General features: G+C 38.7%; 2 protein-coding genes across 4 annotated transcripts; one reads left to right on the top strand and one right to left on the bottom strand.

Annotated features, from left to right (window-relative positions):
- The first annotated feature begins 440 nt into the window (after positions 1 to 440).
- LOC116335916 (transcription factor 7-like 2) lies at positions 441 to 3,039 on the top strand. Its single transcript, XM_031759698.2, has 7 exons — positions 441 to 490; positions 585 to 694; positions 1,261 to 1,412; positions 1,512 to 1,635; positions 1,820 to 1,927; positions 2,009 to 2,058; positions 3,006 to 3,039. Exons 1-7 carry the CDS (start codon positions 451 to 453, stop codon positions 3,025 to 3,027), a joined length of 606 nt encoding a protein of 201 aa, XP_031615558.2. The 5' UTR covers positions 441 to 450; the 3' UTR covers positions 3,028 to 3,039.
- Positions 3,040 to 4,339: 1,300 nt separating this feature from the next.
- On the bottom strand, positions 4,340 to 12,860 carry sgms2b (sphingomyelin synthase 2b). Of its 3 annotated transcripts, none has more exons than XM_031759680.2 (7): positions 12,644 to 12,860; positions 7,447 to 8,199; positions 6,704 to 6,821; positions 6,563 to 6,620; positions 6,076 to 6,171; positions 5,723 to 5,889; positions 4,340 to 5,444 (listed from the first exon to the last, which is right to left on the bottom strand). In XM_031759680.2, exons 2-7 carry the CDS (start codon positions 7,980 to 7,982, stop codon positions 5,271 to 5,273), a joined length of 1,149 nt encoding a protein of 382 aa, XP_031615540.1. In that variant the 5' UTR covers positions 7,983 to 8,199; positions 12,644 to 12,860; the 3' UTR covers positions 4,340 to 5,270. The 3 variants fall into 3 exon arrangements, with proteins under 3 accessions (XP_031615540.1, XP_039461675.1, XP_039461680.1); XM_039605741.1 differs by having other exon boundaries at positions 12,663 to 12,860; XM_039605746.1 differs by lacking the exon at positions 12,644 to 12,860 and adding an exon at positions 12,475 to 12,574.
- Between the last annotated feature and the right edge of the window lie 1,079 nt (positions 12,861 to 13,939).

The following is a 13,939-nucleotide window of genomic DNA, read 5'->3' as shown; positions in this document are numbered from 1 at the left end:
AATTTCTACAAAATTTATTAATATAACTTAATTTTATTGTAAAGTAAATTACAAAAATATGTTTTTTATGTTTTAAATGGTAAATTTCATCATAGTCCTCTGTTAAAATTAAGATTTTCATGTACAAATGATAACTGTTTGGTAAATAAAGATATTCATGCCAACTCACTGTCTTTTGTATCAAATATAAATGTAACTAAAATAACAATAAAACAGTTTTAACAGACAAAAGTAAACAGAGTAAAAGTGTCAATCAAATTAAGTGCTTATAAATCTTTGATTACCTTTTCGTGTTGACAGTTACATATTAATGATAGAGCAATAACTAGTAAATGATTATTTGTAATATATAATGTAATGCATACTAAGATGATAATGAAATGTATATTTATTCATTCTGACTGCCTCAGTCACTGTAAACTGTTTGGATTATTGATCTTATTTCAGGAGATGGGACTAAATCCAAACTCTGCAGGGCTGAGCTGTGGCGGTAAAAATCAGTGAACATAAATAAAAATAAGCCCACCAAAAAAGACATTTTCTGACAACATTTGAAAGTGATTTGTTTCCTTCTTCTGTTTCAGTTAAACCACAGGCGTACGATTGGTGGCCAGCTGAGCAGCAGCAGTATCTCAATCCGACCAGCAGGGGGCAAAATAACATGCCACAGACTCAAAGCACTGCTGCTGATACTGTGAGTGTTTTTATCCCCATCTGTTCTCACTGTCAGGATGAGGCCTTGATTCACTTCTGATGGTTATATGTGTGTGTGTGTGTGTGTGTGTTGAAACCTTCCCTTAAAGCCAGTATGTTCCCTTTCTAACAGAATCAGTGTTAAATGCAGTCCAGGCTCGGGGTCCACTGTCCCCAGGCTGTTTTCATGTGCCTGATGTGTTGAACATACTGTGGTGTCATGTTTTCAGCTAAAAAGGGAAAAAGCTACAAGCTGCTGCTTTCTGTTTCTGTTACGATCAAGACTGAAACACCAGGAAATTACAGAGATCAGCAGCCACGAGGAAGCTGGGCGTGAAGCGCCGATAATACACAAAAGGAAATAAATGTATAAATAAATGTATTCATTATACATTGAACAACCTGTTACCTGCAATTTAAATTAAACCATCCATTTTCTCAACTATAAATAAATTAATAGTAGTACAATAAATTATTTAAAATGAACTTTTTTGGATTAGTAATGCCTTGTTCTATTTTTTTAAACTAAACATTTGAATTCGAGCCTCTCTCCTTGTCTCTCTACAGTCCGTCCATCCTCTCGTTCCTCTCCTCCTCTACAGCGACAGACACTTCCCCTCTTCCTCTCTGTACAGCCAGCCAGTCAGCGCTGCTGCTGCCCAGCAGGTCTCCGCCCAGTCCGGGCAGCACACCTGTTACCACAGCAACAGTGCCTTCAGGTGAGCTTGTGGTGGGTTACTAAAGTTGAGCAGTGCTTCTGATGGAAACCAGTGGTGTGAATGAACGCTCTGTGTGCTCGTGCCTCTCGCCCTCGGCAGCAGGCAGCCTGTGAAGAAGCCTCTGAACGCCTTCATGCTCTACATGAAGGAGATGAGACACAAAGTGCTGCAGGAAGGCCAGGAGAGAGAGAGCGCCGCCATCAACCGCATCCTGGGCCGCAGGGTGAGAAACCTGGTGATGTCACGGTGATGTCAGAGTGACGCAGGAGTAGGGCAACACAAACACAGTTCAAAGGGTTTCTTTGGTTGCTGGCAGATGTAGCCCTTTTCACCATTTTTAATGTTTGATGTTTAATTTATGCAACTCTGAGTTTGTTTAATAAGCACTTCCTGTCTCTGTTCCTCAGTGGCACGCTCTGTCCCACTCCGAGCAGTCCAAATATTACGACCTGGCGCAGAAAGAGAGACTCCTCCACATGCAGCTCTACCCTGGATGGTCTGCCCGGGACAATTACGTATGTTAACTTTATTTATCAGAAGTACTCCCTTTGCATGTCTGTGCCTGAAAGCTTCTGCTTCTGTTTTTTAATCTTCAGGGTAAAAGGAAGAGGAAGCAGAGCCAGCAGATATCAGGAAGCACTTCCAGGTCGGGTTTTATTTTTTTCAATATCTGTCACTGACAGTCCAGTCATATTCATAAATATAGGACATTATAATATTTGAAGGATTCTGAAATTAGTCTAAGTGAATATACACCAAAAATTCAAATTAAATGTAATACATAAAAAGTATAAGAATAAAATACAACAGTGTTTTTATTTCACCCCTATAAAACCTTTGTTCTGACTATTGTAAGACAGTTCAACACTGAATCTGTGCAGTGTTGGCTCCACGCTGCGTGTATTGAAGTGAAGATTAATAATAAATGTATTTATTTTAGTTATTTAAAAAATATTTATATTTTCTTTATTTTTATATTTTCTTTATTTCTGTAATTTTTTTCACTTTTTTACTTAAGATGTGAAGTTTTTAAAATGTATTTGTTTTATTAGTGTGTGCTCAGAAAGGCGGTTTTATGGGAATATTTTTAACTCGCCAACACTGAGACTTTTTTAATGTACAGATCCTGATTCCCCCAGTAAAACTTTATATCAGTTTTATATATTTAACAGTTTTTGAGACATTCGGGAAGTGAGCTGCAGTTATTTTTAAAGAAATATATTTAATGGCCAAATAAACAAATAATATTTAAATAAGATTTTTATGATACTCTTATTAATTACATACATCAGCTGGTCTTAAATAATTTTAATTTTACAATGATTTTGTACTCATTACATTGCTTTTGTATTATACTAAGTTTGGTTTTAGTCAGTGAGCGCCTGCCTGTACATGCAAACTAATAATAAACACTGGCATTTACACACCAGGAGGCGCTGCAGAGAAGTGTTAATAATTAACCTAAAGTGATACACTGGGGTCTAGTATGAAATAATTACTGTGAATAAACTCATAAAAGCTGAGATTTTAACCATGTGTGTAAAACTATTTTCTGTTAAATATCTACATATCTTTTCTGTTTGTTTACTGCAGCTGGACTCTTAATGCTGGATGAGAGCTCTGAAGGGACGGGGGTGGGGGAGGAATAATCACACAATGACAAACAACTACAATGTAATAAAATGGCATGCGTGACTTTTCTGTCTGCGTGTTTGTTTCTTTGGCTGTGAGCTCCTCCTACACGATGAGGAGTGGCGCACAGGTATATCTTAGGTTAATCATCATAGCACCTAAACTAAATGTAGTTTATCAGTATGTCAACAGCACGAACAGACCAAACAACACTACTATGGGCACGTAGCAGTAACGTTATTGTGTATGCAGGCTTATTGGTGCCCCCAAAACTTTAAAATAGTCAAAATTAAAATAAATCCTTTGATTTTTTTTTTTTAAATTGAAACCCATTGAGAAAATAACTTGAATCCTTATGAAACGACTGCTCAACTTATTTAGTTTTTATCTCTGCTTAAACTGTTAAGTAGTTTAATTTTTATCCCAAAAAGTGGACGTAGTGTTTTCAGTGAGAGAAACATTTCGTCAGGAATAAACTTTGAGATTTCCTTACGTGGATGATTGAACATTCATCAATACACTTCTATTTGTATTTTCCAATCATAAATCTTTATCTTAAGTTATGACCGTAACACACTAAACAATAATGTCACTAAACCAAACAACCTCTGCAATCTTTTCCTGAAAGATTTATGAATTTACAGCTGATAACTGCCTAGTTCGCATATTATTAAGTTTTTATTTTAACTTAAAAGCCATGATGGTCAGAACAATTAACACTGATATCACAACACAACAACTCAGTTCTTCCTGATACTGCATACTCTGACTTACAGAGAATAAAAGTGAGCAAATAAGAAAATAAAACAAAACTTTTTAGAAAAAGTCCTGAGCCAAACCTGGATGAAAACATGATAAAAATTGAAATGACAAGCATTCACGTTGAATTTCCTTTCACATTTTTGACATGTCTGAGGCTTCTTTTGTTCAGTTTTGCAGCATTTTAACAAGTAACCTACAGTTTATTTAAGGTGACAACATCTGGCTGTTGTTGTCGTCAGTGTGACGATAAGAATAAATACAGCTCACAAGCAGTGAATGATTCTGAAAGTTGGCTTTTAAGGACTTTTAAGGACGTGGGCCTTAAAGAGACAGGAGCTTTTTTTTCTTTCCTCCAGAGAGATGAAGAACACGGACGCTACCTCATGTCCATATAATATAAATACTGTAAAGATGACTTTGTACCATGAATCACACAAATCTGCTGAAACTGAACATTATACAGAAGCTGTATATGTGCATTGTATGTAGTAGTTCATCTTAAAACAGGAATATTTAACACTAGTAAACTGCTCTGTGCTCAAAATAAATCTTTTATTATCAAAGCAAACGTGATTGTGGCAGTGTGTTCAAGTCAACATGAGCAAAATGTGAAGAAACATTTTTATAAAATTGTGGAGCTTTATGGCACAACGACCTTCATTATTAACGCTTTACTAGGTACATTAGGTAGAATCAAAGTTTGCAGGAAGGTTTTCTTTCACTGATTGATATGGCATTGTTTTTTAAAAAACCCACCATTAACTCAGTGCCTTAACACTTAACATTCAGACTTGAAAACATAACTTAAACAACAACAACAATCAAGAACATAAAGCTACAAGAACACATTAATTCACACTGATAAGGACCTGCCTGGAGCTAGCACTGAGAATTTGAAGTCAAACCACTGTAAACCACCACAGCCAGAATGAACTGTAATACTTAAGGGTTTTATTTTGTGGGAGGTTGCACATCCAGAAACAACAACACAGCTAGTTTAGATTTAGTCTCTTTTGTATGTGCAGCTTCATTTTCCTTAAGTATACCCCAAATATATAGTTAGCACAGTTAGCAACAATGCAGACTGAAAATACAACACAGCTTAGAGGTTTAGCTTTGGCACCACTCTCAGACTAGCTTACAAAAGAACAGTGTTTTTTCTTGTTGGCAGGTTTACATCATGGATGCTGAAGACATTAAAAATGTTGTTTCTGATAAAGAGCTAGCATGTAGCTAGCGGCACCAACTTTAATGACTCTATACCAGATGATGTTAATAATATAAACGCACTGTCTCTTCCTCCTGTGAGTCCTCTTCCTCAATACAAAAATGCTGATTCCAATAAATAAATAACCTGAAAGTAAAGTCTCATGTCCACCTCTGTCCATTTGTCTTCTTTAGGAGTCAGGGAGGACAGATGCTGCTGTCATCAGGTCACTTATCTCCCCTCCTCTTAGTCCTCACTTAACTATCATACCTGTCCACTATACTGTATCTCCGTCTGCATGAGGTAGTAGGGATGGGCACCGGCCACCCAAACTCAACGGGGACAGTGGCCTTGACGTTCCCTTCCAGGAATTTGAAGATCCGGTTCCACCAGGTCCTAGTCAGGTACTTGTTGGGTTCCTGATTGTGTACCTGACAGAGCACCAGAAGTTAGAAGAGAAGAAACAGTTGTTGTTTTCAGTCAATTTTGAAGTCTCTCGGATTTGAACTTGTCCGATATTTTTAGTAGATGCAGCTATGGTATGAGTTTAAAACTCTTTATTTATCTTTATCTTAATGTAATAATACTTGACACAGTGAAATAACAATGGGCCAAAACAAGATGACCCAACACAAACACATTCCAAATAAAATGTGTATATAAAAATGTATAACAAATTATATATACTATGTCCTATCAGCCTACTCACATGTGATTCCAGCATGGCGTAGTACCACCGGAAGGTCCAGTTGACGACAAAGTATGCAACCACCACGTCAATGCTGTAGTGTTCGTGGCCAAGGAGGATGCAGATGAGTCCAAATATGCTCAGGAAAAAGCAGAACCAACGATACCACCAGAACCTGGGGGGGCAGTCTGAACACAAACAGGGAATATTAATAAAGCAACATGCACAAATTAGTTTAATACTACGGCTAAGTAGTAATCAGGGTAATGTGAAGCCAAGTGTCTATTATTTAACATCGACATGAGTTTATTCGTGATAAGTTGCATATCAATGTGTGTGATCATGTAAAAATAAATAGGTGTGCGGTAACTCACACTCCTTGATGAAGAGGTAGGACAGCCTCAGCATGATGGTGTGACCGCTGTACAAATAGTCTCCACACAAGATGTGAGAGCCGGTCACGTTCAAACCTGAAGACAAAAAGAAATACAGCATTTTAAGTTTAAACAATTATTCATTTCACATGATTAAGAAAGATGCAGAACTCTGCACATTAATGTTAAGTGGACTCGTTTTCTAATGTAACCTTAGCTGATGTTGATAATTGTTGGTGGTGGGAACGAGGCACCTGAGTGTGAGTGAGCATAAATGTTACATCAGTACTCCTTTTGTACGAATAAAACCCACTAATGATCAATCTCAGATGCCCTAATCACCAACCACTGATCACTGCTGTTTATGCCACAGTGCAATGCAGCAGTGTCCGGTGCTTGAATACACTAGTGTTTCCTGTGAATCAGTGTCCAGCTACAAGCCAAATACTAAAAACTTACTGTACATATTTTATAAATCTAGTTTTACCTCCTCCTGAGACCATCCGGAGAATCCGCCACATTTTTTCCGTCACATCGTTGTAGAGCTGCATGGAGAGGACAAATGATCTTTAACTGAAGAAGGGTGAATAGTGAACAGGTGAGTGTACTTAGGTGCACCTTTACATACCTTTGGCGCGCACTCTAAGTGTTTTCCAGGTACCGGCAGGGTGGTGATGTACATGGTGATGCAGCGATACAGGTAGAGCGTCGCAATCATGAAGAAACACCGCCGAGCCACGATCGCTCTGCCATAACATAAAAGTGTTTTTTCAGTGAGATTCCAGTCCATGTGCCAAAGGACAGTTTGGCAAGAAACTGAACCCTTTTGAGTGGAAAAGCACTACGTAACCCCCGGGATAACTGGGGGAACACTGTATATAAGAACCAGTTCATTTATTAAGTAGTGCAAAAATCTGAGGGAGAAATAAAATTGACTACAATAGAGAGTGGGGACCCATGATGAAAAACTCCCAGCATTTTATGTGTTTCTAACACGACCACAAGGTAATTAAACATAATTCACTAGCATAAGCAGAGATGCTGACAAAAACAACAAGTTAGGAATTAGTGACTTGCCTTTGCCACAGATCAAAACACCCTTGCGATCAGGAGATGAGGGAAAACTTTCTCTGTCGGAAAATCCCTGTAGTGATTGCTAAATGCACTGGAGCATGCCTCACTAACGCTCCGTCAACTACAATTAAACCACGTAATGCATGACACTGTGAAACTTCTGCTCTGCAAGAATGTGAGTTTAAAAGATAGAGGGCAGTCGAGATGCTAAGTCACACTGAAGTTTACTATATAAGGGAAGGGAATTGGGCTTGGGTGCAGTACGATTGTTAGTACACCTTCAATCCTTAGTATTACCTGTGTTTAAGTGCCAGCCACTGGACCAACCACAATCCACAGAGAGTCAAGCCACAGGCCTCTGTTGCTTTGAAGGCCCAGGGCACTCTGTCAATGTAGTCGAAGAACTTGTCAGGAAGCGGCGGACTCACAGACGTGTCTGGCACCCGCTCGTGGATGATAACGATTATGACAGCGTTTAACACCAGGGCGAAGAAGGCGTAAATAAAGGACACACCCGTTTTCCACCACTCTTTAGGGAGAGGGTTGTCTGACTCCTTGGTTATCTGGTCGTAGTCGCAGCGTTGCCGGATCTTGTTGCACAGCGAGTTTATCAGCTGGTTCTCTTTCAGCACTTCAGTAATTTTTCTGCGCTCACGTTTGCATTTGCCATCACCATCACCATCGAGAACGTCCTCAGAAGGAGGTGCCCGGGAGATGTGGTGGGTTGGGTTATGGTTGGGCACCTTAGTAGACTGAGGAGGTGAAGGCGAATCTGCTGAAATCACTTCTATGCAGTTATCATCATCTTCCTGTATCAGTTCTGATGCCGCCATTGAAGTCTTTGGCAAATAAGTTCTCTGATCTGTGTGAAAAAGTTTAATGAATTCTTCAACCACTCACAAGAGTGAGCTTCTGTGTCAAATTGTCAGTTTGTGAAGTAAGATAAGTCAGATTGTCAGCAGTGATTCAGCTCCTTGGTCTGCAAACCAGGTGGTATTAACGACAGTATTTGCAGTGATGTCACAGAGACAGCAGGTAACCAGCATAAACCTGAAAAAAAGAAGACCATGAGTAAAAAATATCTACACCTCAGAATTTTACTGAAAGCTCTGTCAGGGAAGAGTTATCAGTAAGGATCTTACATAGACCTGCATCAGTTTGCCTACATAACCCAAACAGTTTCACTTGGTACGTCTGCAGTGGATTAATGTATGCTACAAAAACAGAAACTAAGATAGAAATGTCGAGCGTGTCAGACTCAGATTACATTAGAGTTTAGATAACAATAATCAGATATACATACAGCATCTGCCCTTCTCAATTTAGATACATCCATCAGATAAAGTTTTTGAGCTGACTCTCCAGGAACAAGATTGAGTTTCAAGAACTCTCCTTTCATTCACTGAGCTTTACGCTCCACCTGCGGAGTGGGTTTGCTTCATGTTGGTGCCCTCATCTGTAATCCAGGTCTATATTGTGCCGTCTAGTGAGCAGCAGTGTTTAGTCACAACCCTCAATCAACAAATCAAAGGAATTTTTAAAGAGGGTCTGAACCTACGAGCTGCAACTCTGCCTCGGGAATGCTCTTATCTCTGCGAGTTCAGCAAGTTCAGCAAGTTCAGCAGGGTCACTGAAGTGCATCTCTCTCTCTGACCAACACACACACACACACACACACACACCATAACTTGAGCCCAGAAACGTAACTATGTGTTGCGTTGACACAGTTATTTGTCTAATGTCATTTCCTCTACAAATTTCTCGCTGCTTCTTTTTTCTGCTTTATCTGAAATTGAAAATGATACACTTGTAACAGCATTGGCTGCTTGTGTAGAGGCTCTACATGGGTTCAACACAGAAGCACAGATTAATCTTTAAATGCAATGTTGTACAACACAGGTAGGAGTTCTGGTCCCCACAATGCTGGTAATACCAGCTCGCACGCACACACACACCTAACTCCCTTAAAAGCAGACCTCTACCATCCACCCAACCCTTTTCTGCTTATCCAATTCAGGGTCCTTCCGGTTCCTCTTACGACATTAAGTCCTGACACAGTGACAGTAAACACACTTATGTCCCCACAATGTCAGTAATACAGGTATATACACACCTACACTAGGAAGCACACATGACTCCAGAGAATGTGCCCTTTAGTAACCTGAGGACGACACTCCCTGCTAAGCCGACACACCCACACAAACACAGCGTGTGAACTCACAGCTGCCGACACATTCTGACAGCACGCCGCCCGGGATAAATGCCGCCATTTCAAGTCTTCACCTTCAGGATCAGTATCATAACGTCTGATAAACCTCAAACGTCCTTCCTCATTCAAGAAGCAAGACTTAGTTTGTCAAATAACAAAATGAGCATTAAACTTATGTTTAAAAACATAAAAACTGGGCCAGCATTAGAAAAGAACATGAATATTTTATGAATCTGAGTTCATAGTTTGATACTGATTTATAAGTTATTTGAAATTACAAGGATTCATTCATCGATTTACTTTTAAATTAAAATGTGCACTTGTAAACCTACAGTGGAGATTTAACCTGCCCAGATCGAGCAAAACTATGCGTGCTGAAAAATTCCTCCTGAGTTTGTTACCTTTCTAACAACACTTCACACAGGGCTGCATGTCTGACATCACCTGTGTGTGAGCAGCGCCATGTGAATGTTTTATAACCAGTCTCATGAGACAGGATTACTCAAACAAGAAGTTATTATGAAAATAAAATGTTTACAGTTTATTTATTAACTGTTAGATAGAAATTTCTAAAAACTGAAAAAAATGTAAGTCTTCAATTTGATTAACATTAGGAATTCAATCAGAGGTCGTCTGAAAACTAAAAGGTTTATAAACATTAAAACCAAAACCTCGACTGTACAAACTTAAAGTCAGGTTTATAACCTGAACTACTACTACTTCTTCTTGAGTCACTTATTACACAGATAACTATGTGAAAAATGAGATAAGACACTATCTACTTTATTTAACCTTAAATCGATGTTCCTGTCTTACAACAATAAAAGAATACCTTAAATTACTTAGAATAGATCAATAAAATACTATATGGAGGTAAATAAAAACATCAGTAGCTCAGTAGTATAAGTTTCCATGAAATTGCCAGATAAGTAAAAAAACAAACAAAAAGTAAAAATGTACACAAAATAGAAAAAGTTGAATATAATAGAATAAAGTGACTCTATAAAGTGAATATAGCTGCCATTGTCGTTTCTAGGACGTGGAATTGTAACATCTTTGAACTGATAACTGCATTTGTACATTAATAAAATAAGTATAATACGTTTAACTGTGTAGCACTTCCAGCATTGACCAGCAAGATTTAAGCGTCCAGTCAAACATCCCTCACCCCTAAAAGTTTTACAGAGCCATTGAAGGTTCATTTAAAAAACAAAAACTCTTACGTAAAAAATCTGTGTCCCTAAGAACAGCAAATCATCTAAACAATGATTTCAATCAAGAAAGGTGACATGTTTGCGAAAGTTTATAGATTAGCAATTTCTGGAAGAAACACAAATCCAGAAAACTACCTTTTTATACTTTGTCCCAAACACAGGGAAACTCTCGCTGTCCACCATCAGCTGCTCTCGCCTGAATGAACCTTTATTTGCATTTCTGCTACCGTTTGGTGGCATTTTAGCGTCACCATGTCAAAACCTCCACTTTTGCACTGAACCAGCAGTAAAGTGGCCTCTGCTCGGCTCCTAAGTCGGATCCTGTTTACAGAGCAGCAGAAATGAAGTCTAATCGAGTTACAGGCATGAGAATTCAATTTCACCAAGTTAGAGCTGATTCATCAACACGGGACACACGAGTTTTACACTGTTGCAAAGCGCCTAGCTTATCTCACTGAGATAGTAAAGGAAGGAATATTTTCATCATTCATTCACCAGAGAATGTATTTAGCCAAAAAGTACGAAATTTAGTCACAAGGATTTAAAACAGAACCAATGGTCACATTATGAGAAGAGCAGACTTATGTTGTATTATATTCTTGTAGAAAATACATAAACGACCTCATGAAAGTGCTGGAAGTAATAAATGTGGTCACATTTCTATCAGACTTATTTGTCTGACCAGCTGATTAATGATTCACTTGTTTTAGAGCAACATAATGTTTACAATCACTGGGCACCTTTTCAGATACCCCTGATCAACTGCTTATGACTTTGGATGTCACATTGTTGTTGATGCAAGATGGGCTGATCTGCTGGGATTTTCACACAGAACCCCCTCTGGGTTTTACAGGGAACCATGCAAAGAAGATAGTATCCAGTTAGCAGCGGCTCTCTTGGTGAAAAAGCCTTGTTGATGTCAGAGGAGAATGACCAGACTGCTTTGAGCTGACAGGAAGGCAACAGTGACTCAAATAACCACTCACTGCAGCCAAAGTATGCAGAAATGAATGAATTCACAACATGTGGAACGCTCAAGCAGATGAGCTGCAGTAGCAGAAGACCACACTGGGCACTGCTCCTGTCAGCTAAGTACTTTAATCTGAGGCTACTTTTCGATGGTACAGTCAGAATATGGCGTAAACAACATGAAAGCATGGACCCATCTAGCCTTATATCAACAGTTTAGGCTCCTAATGGTGTGCTCGGGTGTGGGGGACATCTTGCTTGGCACACTTTGGGCCCCTTATTATCAACTGAGCATCACGTAAACACTACAGTCTACCTGACCATGTCCATCCCTTTGTGACCATGACTGCTTCCAGCAGGATAACTCACTGTGTCACCTATTAAAGTGGCTAGAGAGACAAGCTGCAAGTATTATACTGATACCTGCCAATTAATCCTTTATACCAGCTGAATTAATCCCACTAAAAACACATCTAATACTGCAAGTGTTGAATTAAAGAATTAACAGCAGGGCAGGAACGAGATGTTTAAAATGTGTCAAAACAGCAAACAGCCACAGAGTTTGGGTAACTTTAACTAATGTCTTATTAGCCAATGGACAACCGATCGATTAATTGGAATGAAAATCACTTTAGCCAAAAGTAACAAGAAGGAAGTCATTTTAAACCTTTCTTTTATAAAGAGAAGGTAAAATCAGTTCACTTTAAATAATTCCCAGCAACTAAAAACAAACGCTTTGTCACTCTTTGACGTTTCTGTTATTGATTAACTTGGTTATCATTTAAAAAGGTATTTGAAACCCACTCTGACAGAACAAGTAACAATTTACACAAAATAAATTACGAAAACATCTCAAAAAACCGCGGAAACGTCCTCTGATTTAACGTTAAACGTTACATTTCGTGTACCCAGCTTCGATAAGCCAGTGCCGACCTTCATTTTGACTCGTGCGACGTAAACAGGAACTCAAACACACCTGTCGGAAGGTGCATGCGCGTTTCTGATTCTTTTTAAGCGTAAAACAGGTAAAAAAAAAAAAAAAAAATTTAAGTAAAAGAAAACTTCACTTTGTGCTCGTGAAGACGGACAAAAACAAACTCACCGCGTTAGCCCCAAACTACCTTTATGTCACCTTTCCCTCCACTTCTTCACCTCCTCCTCTTCTCCTCTTCCTCCTTCTGGTTAACTGACACCGACGTTCATCCTCACGAGCCTCTGTGCTGGTGAGAAACTCCGCCCCGCCTCCCCACGTCGCTAGTTTTGACTACAAATATGGTGAGGCTGCTTCCGCCCGCATCGCGAAACCGCCCAAGAGCACGCTGACTCACCTCGAAACGGGCCGTGACTCACCTGAGATGGGCTTCTCTCGCGGGACGTTCTGTCAAACGGAGAGACGTACGGAAGCCCGTTTTTACCAGAAAAGTTAAAATAATTATGCGTTTAAACATTTACAGCTCCACTGAATCAAAGTTGTGATGATGAGAAAAAGCAGGAGTGGTGGCTAAGGCTAATGAGACTACCAATGAAACATTTTTCATTTCCTAATTAAGTAATGAATGAAGGCGACATTCATACTAAATGATGTCAGCACTCCTAGTAACACCTCAGGTATGCAGGTAAAGGAACAAAAGCCTGTCATGTCAGAAAAATAAACATTTAATTAATTGAGTCACTTTTCATCTTGAAGTCAATGATTAAAGAATGTAGATAAACAATTTAATTATTTAAATGTAGAATTATAGCTAATTAATTATTATTTTTATAAATCTATGTATATGAATAAATTGACATTCCTTTAATTTTTATGTAATTTTTTTTACACTAACATGTTTCCTGCATGTATTTGGAATAAATTAATACCTTAAAACAGAGATGTTAAGCTGATTTTACCTCTCGGGCCACATACAGCTCATGTTGATCTTAAAGGGGTCAGACACATTTAAATCCCTGTGCTATCTTAATATAAAAACAAGAAGTGTAAACAGTTTTTCTACGTGATAAAAAAATGCTCCTTTAGATAATGAAAGAAATCTCTCACCGTGACATTTTTTATTTTATTTTTTAGCTTACATATGTAAGAATTTGTAAATTACAGAAAAAGTTCTGCTAGCTCACCAGACTGGTCTATAATTATAAAACACTTTCTGTTTATTCACCTTTTTTGTGCAGTCATTGTAAAAACAGTCAATAGTAAACAACAGAGGTACTTTTGTGTCTTGTTCATGAATGTGTATGAATGGCCACAGGGAGGTTAGGGTGCTGTAAAGCTGTAAAACATGAAATCACAGTTAAAAGCCCAAAATGTGTGCCTTCCTTAACACTTTCAAAAGCCATCCGGTGGGCCTGAGTGGAGTGTGGTCGAGTCTGGTGTCCGGGCATTATGTTTGACACACTGCCT

Source organism: Oreochromis aureus, linkage group 3 (genome assembly GCF_013358895.1).
Source record: "Oreochromis aureus strain Israel breed Guangdong linkage group 3, ZZ_aureus, whole genome shotgun sequence".
NCBI lineage: Eukaryota > Metazoa > Chordata > Actinopteri > Cichliformes > Cichlidae > Oreochromis > Oreochromis aureus.
Note: the sequence above shows the minus strand (reverse complement) of the source record. Positions and strands in the feature narration are given on the sequence as shown.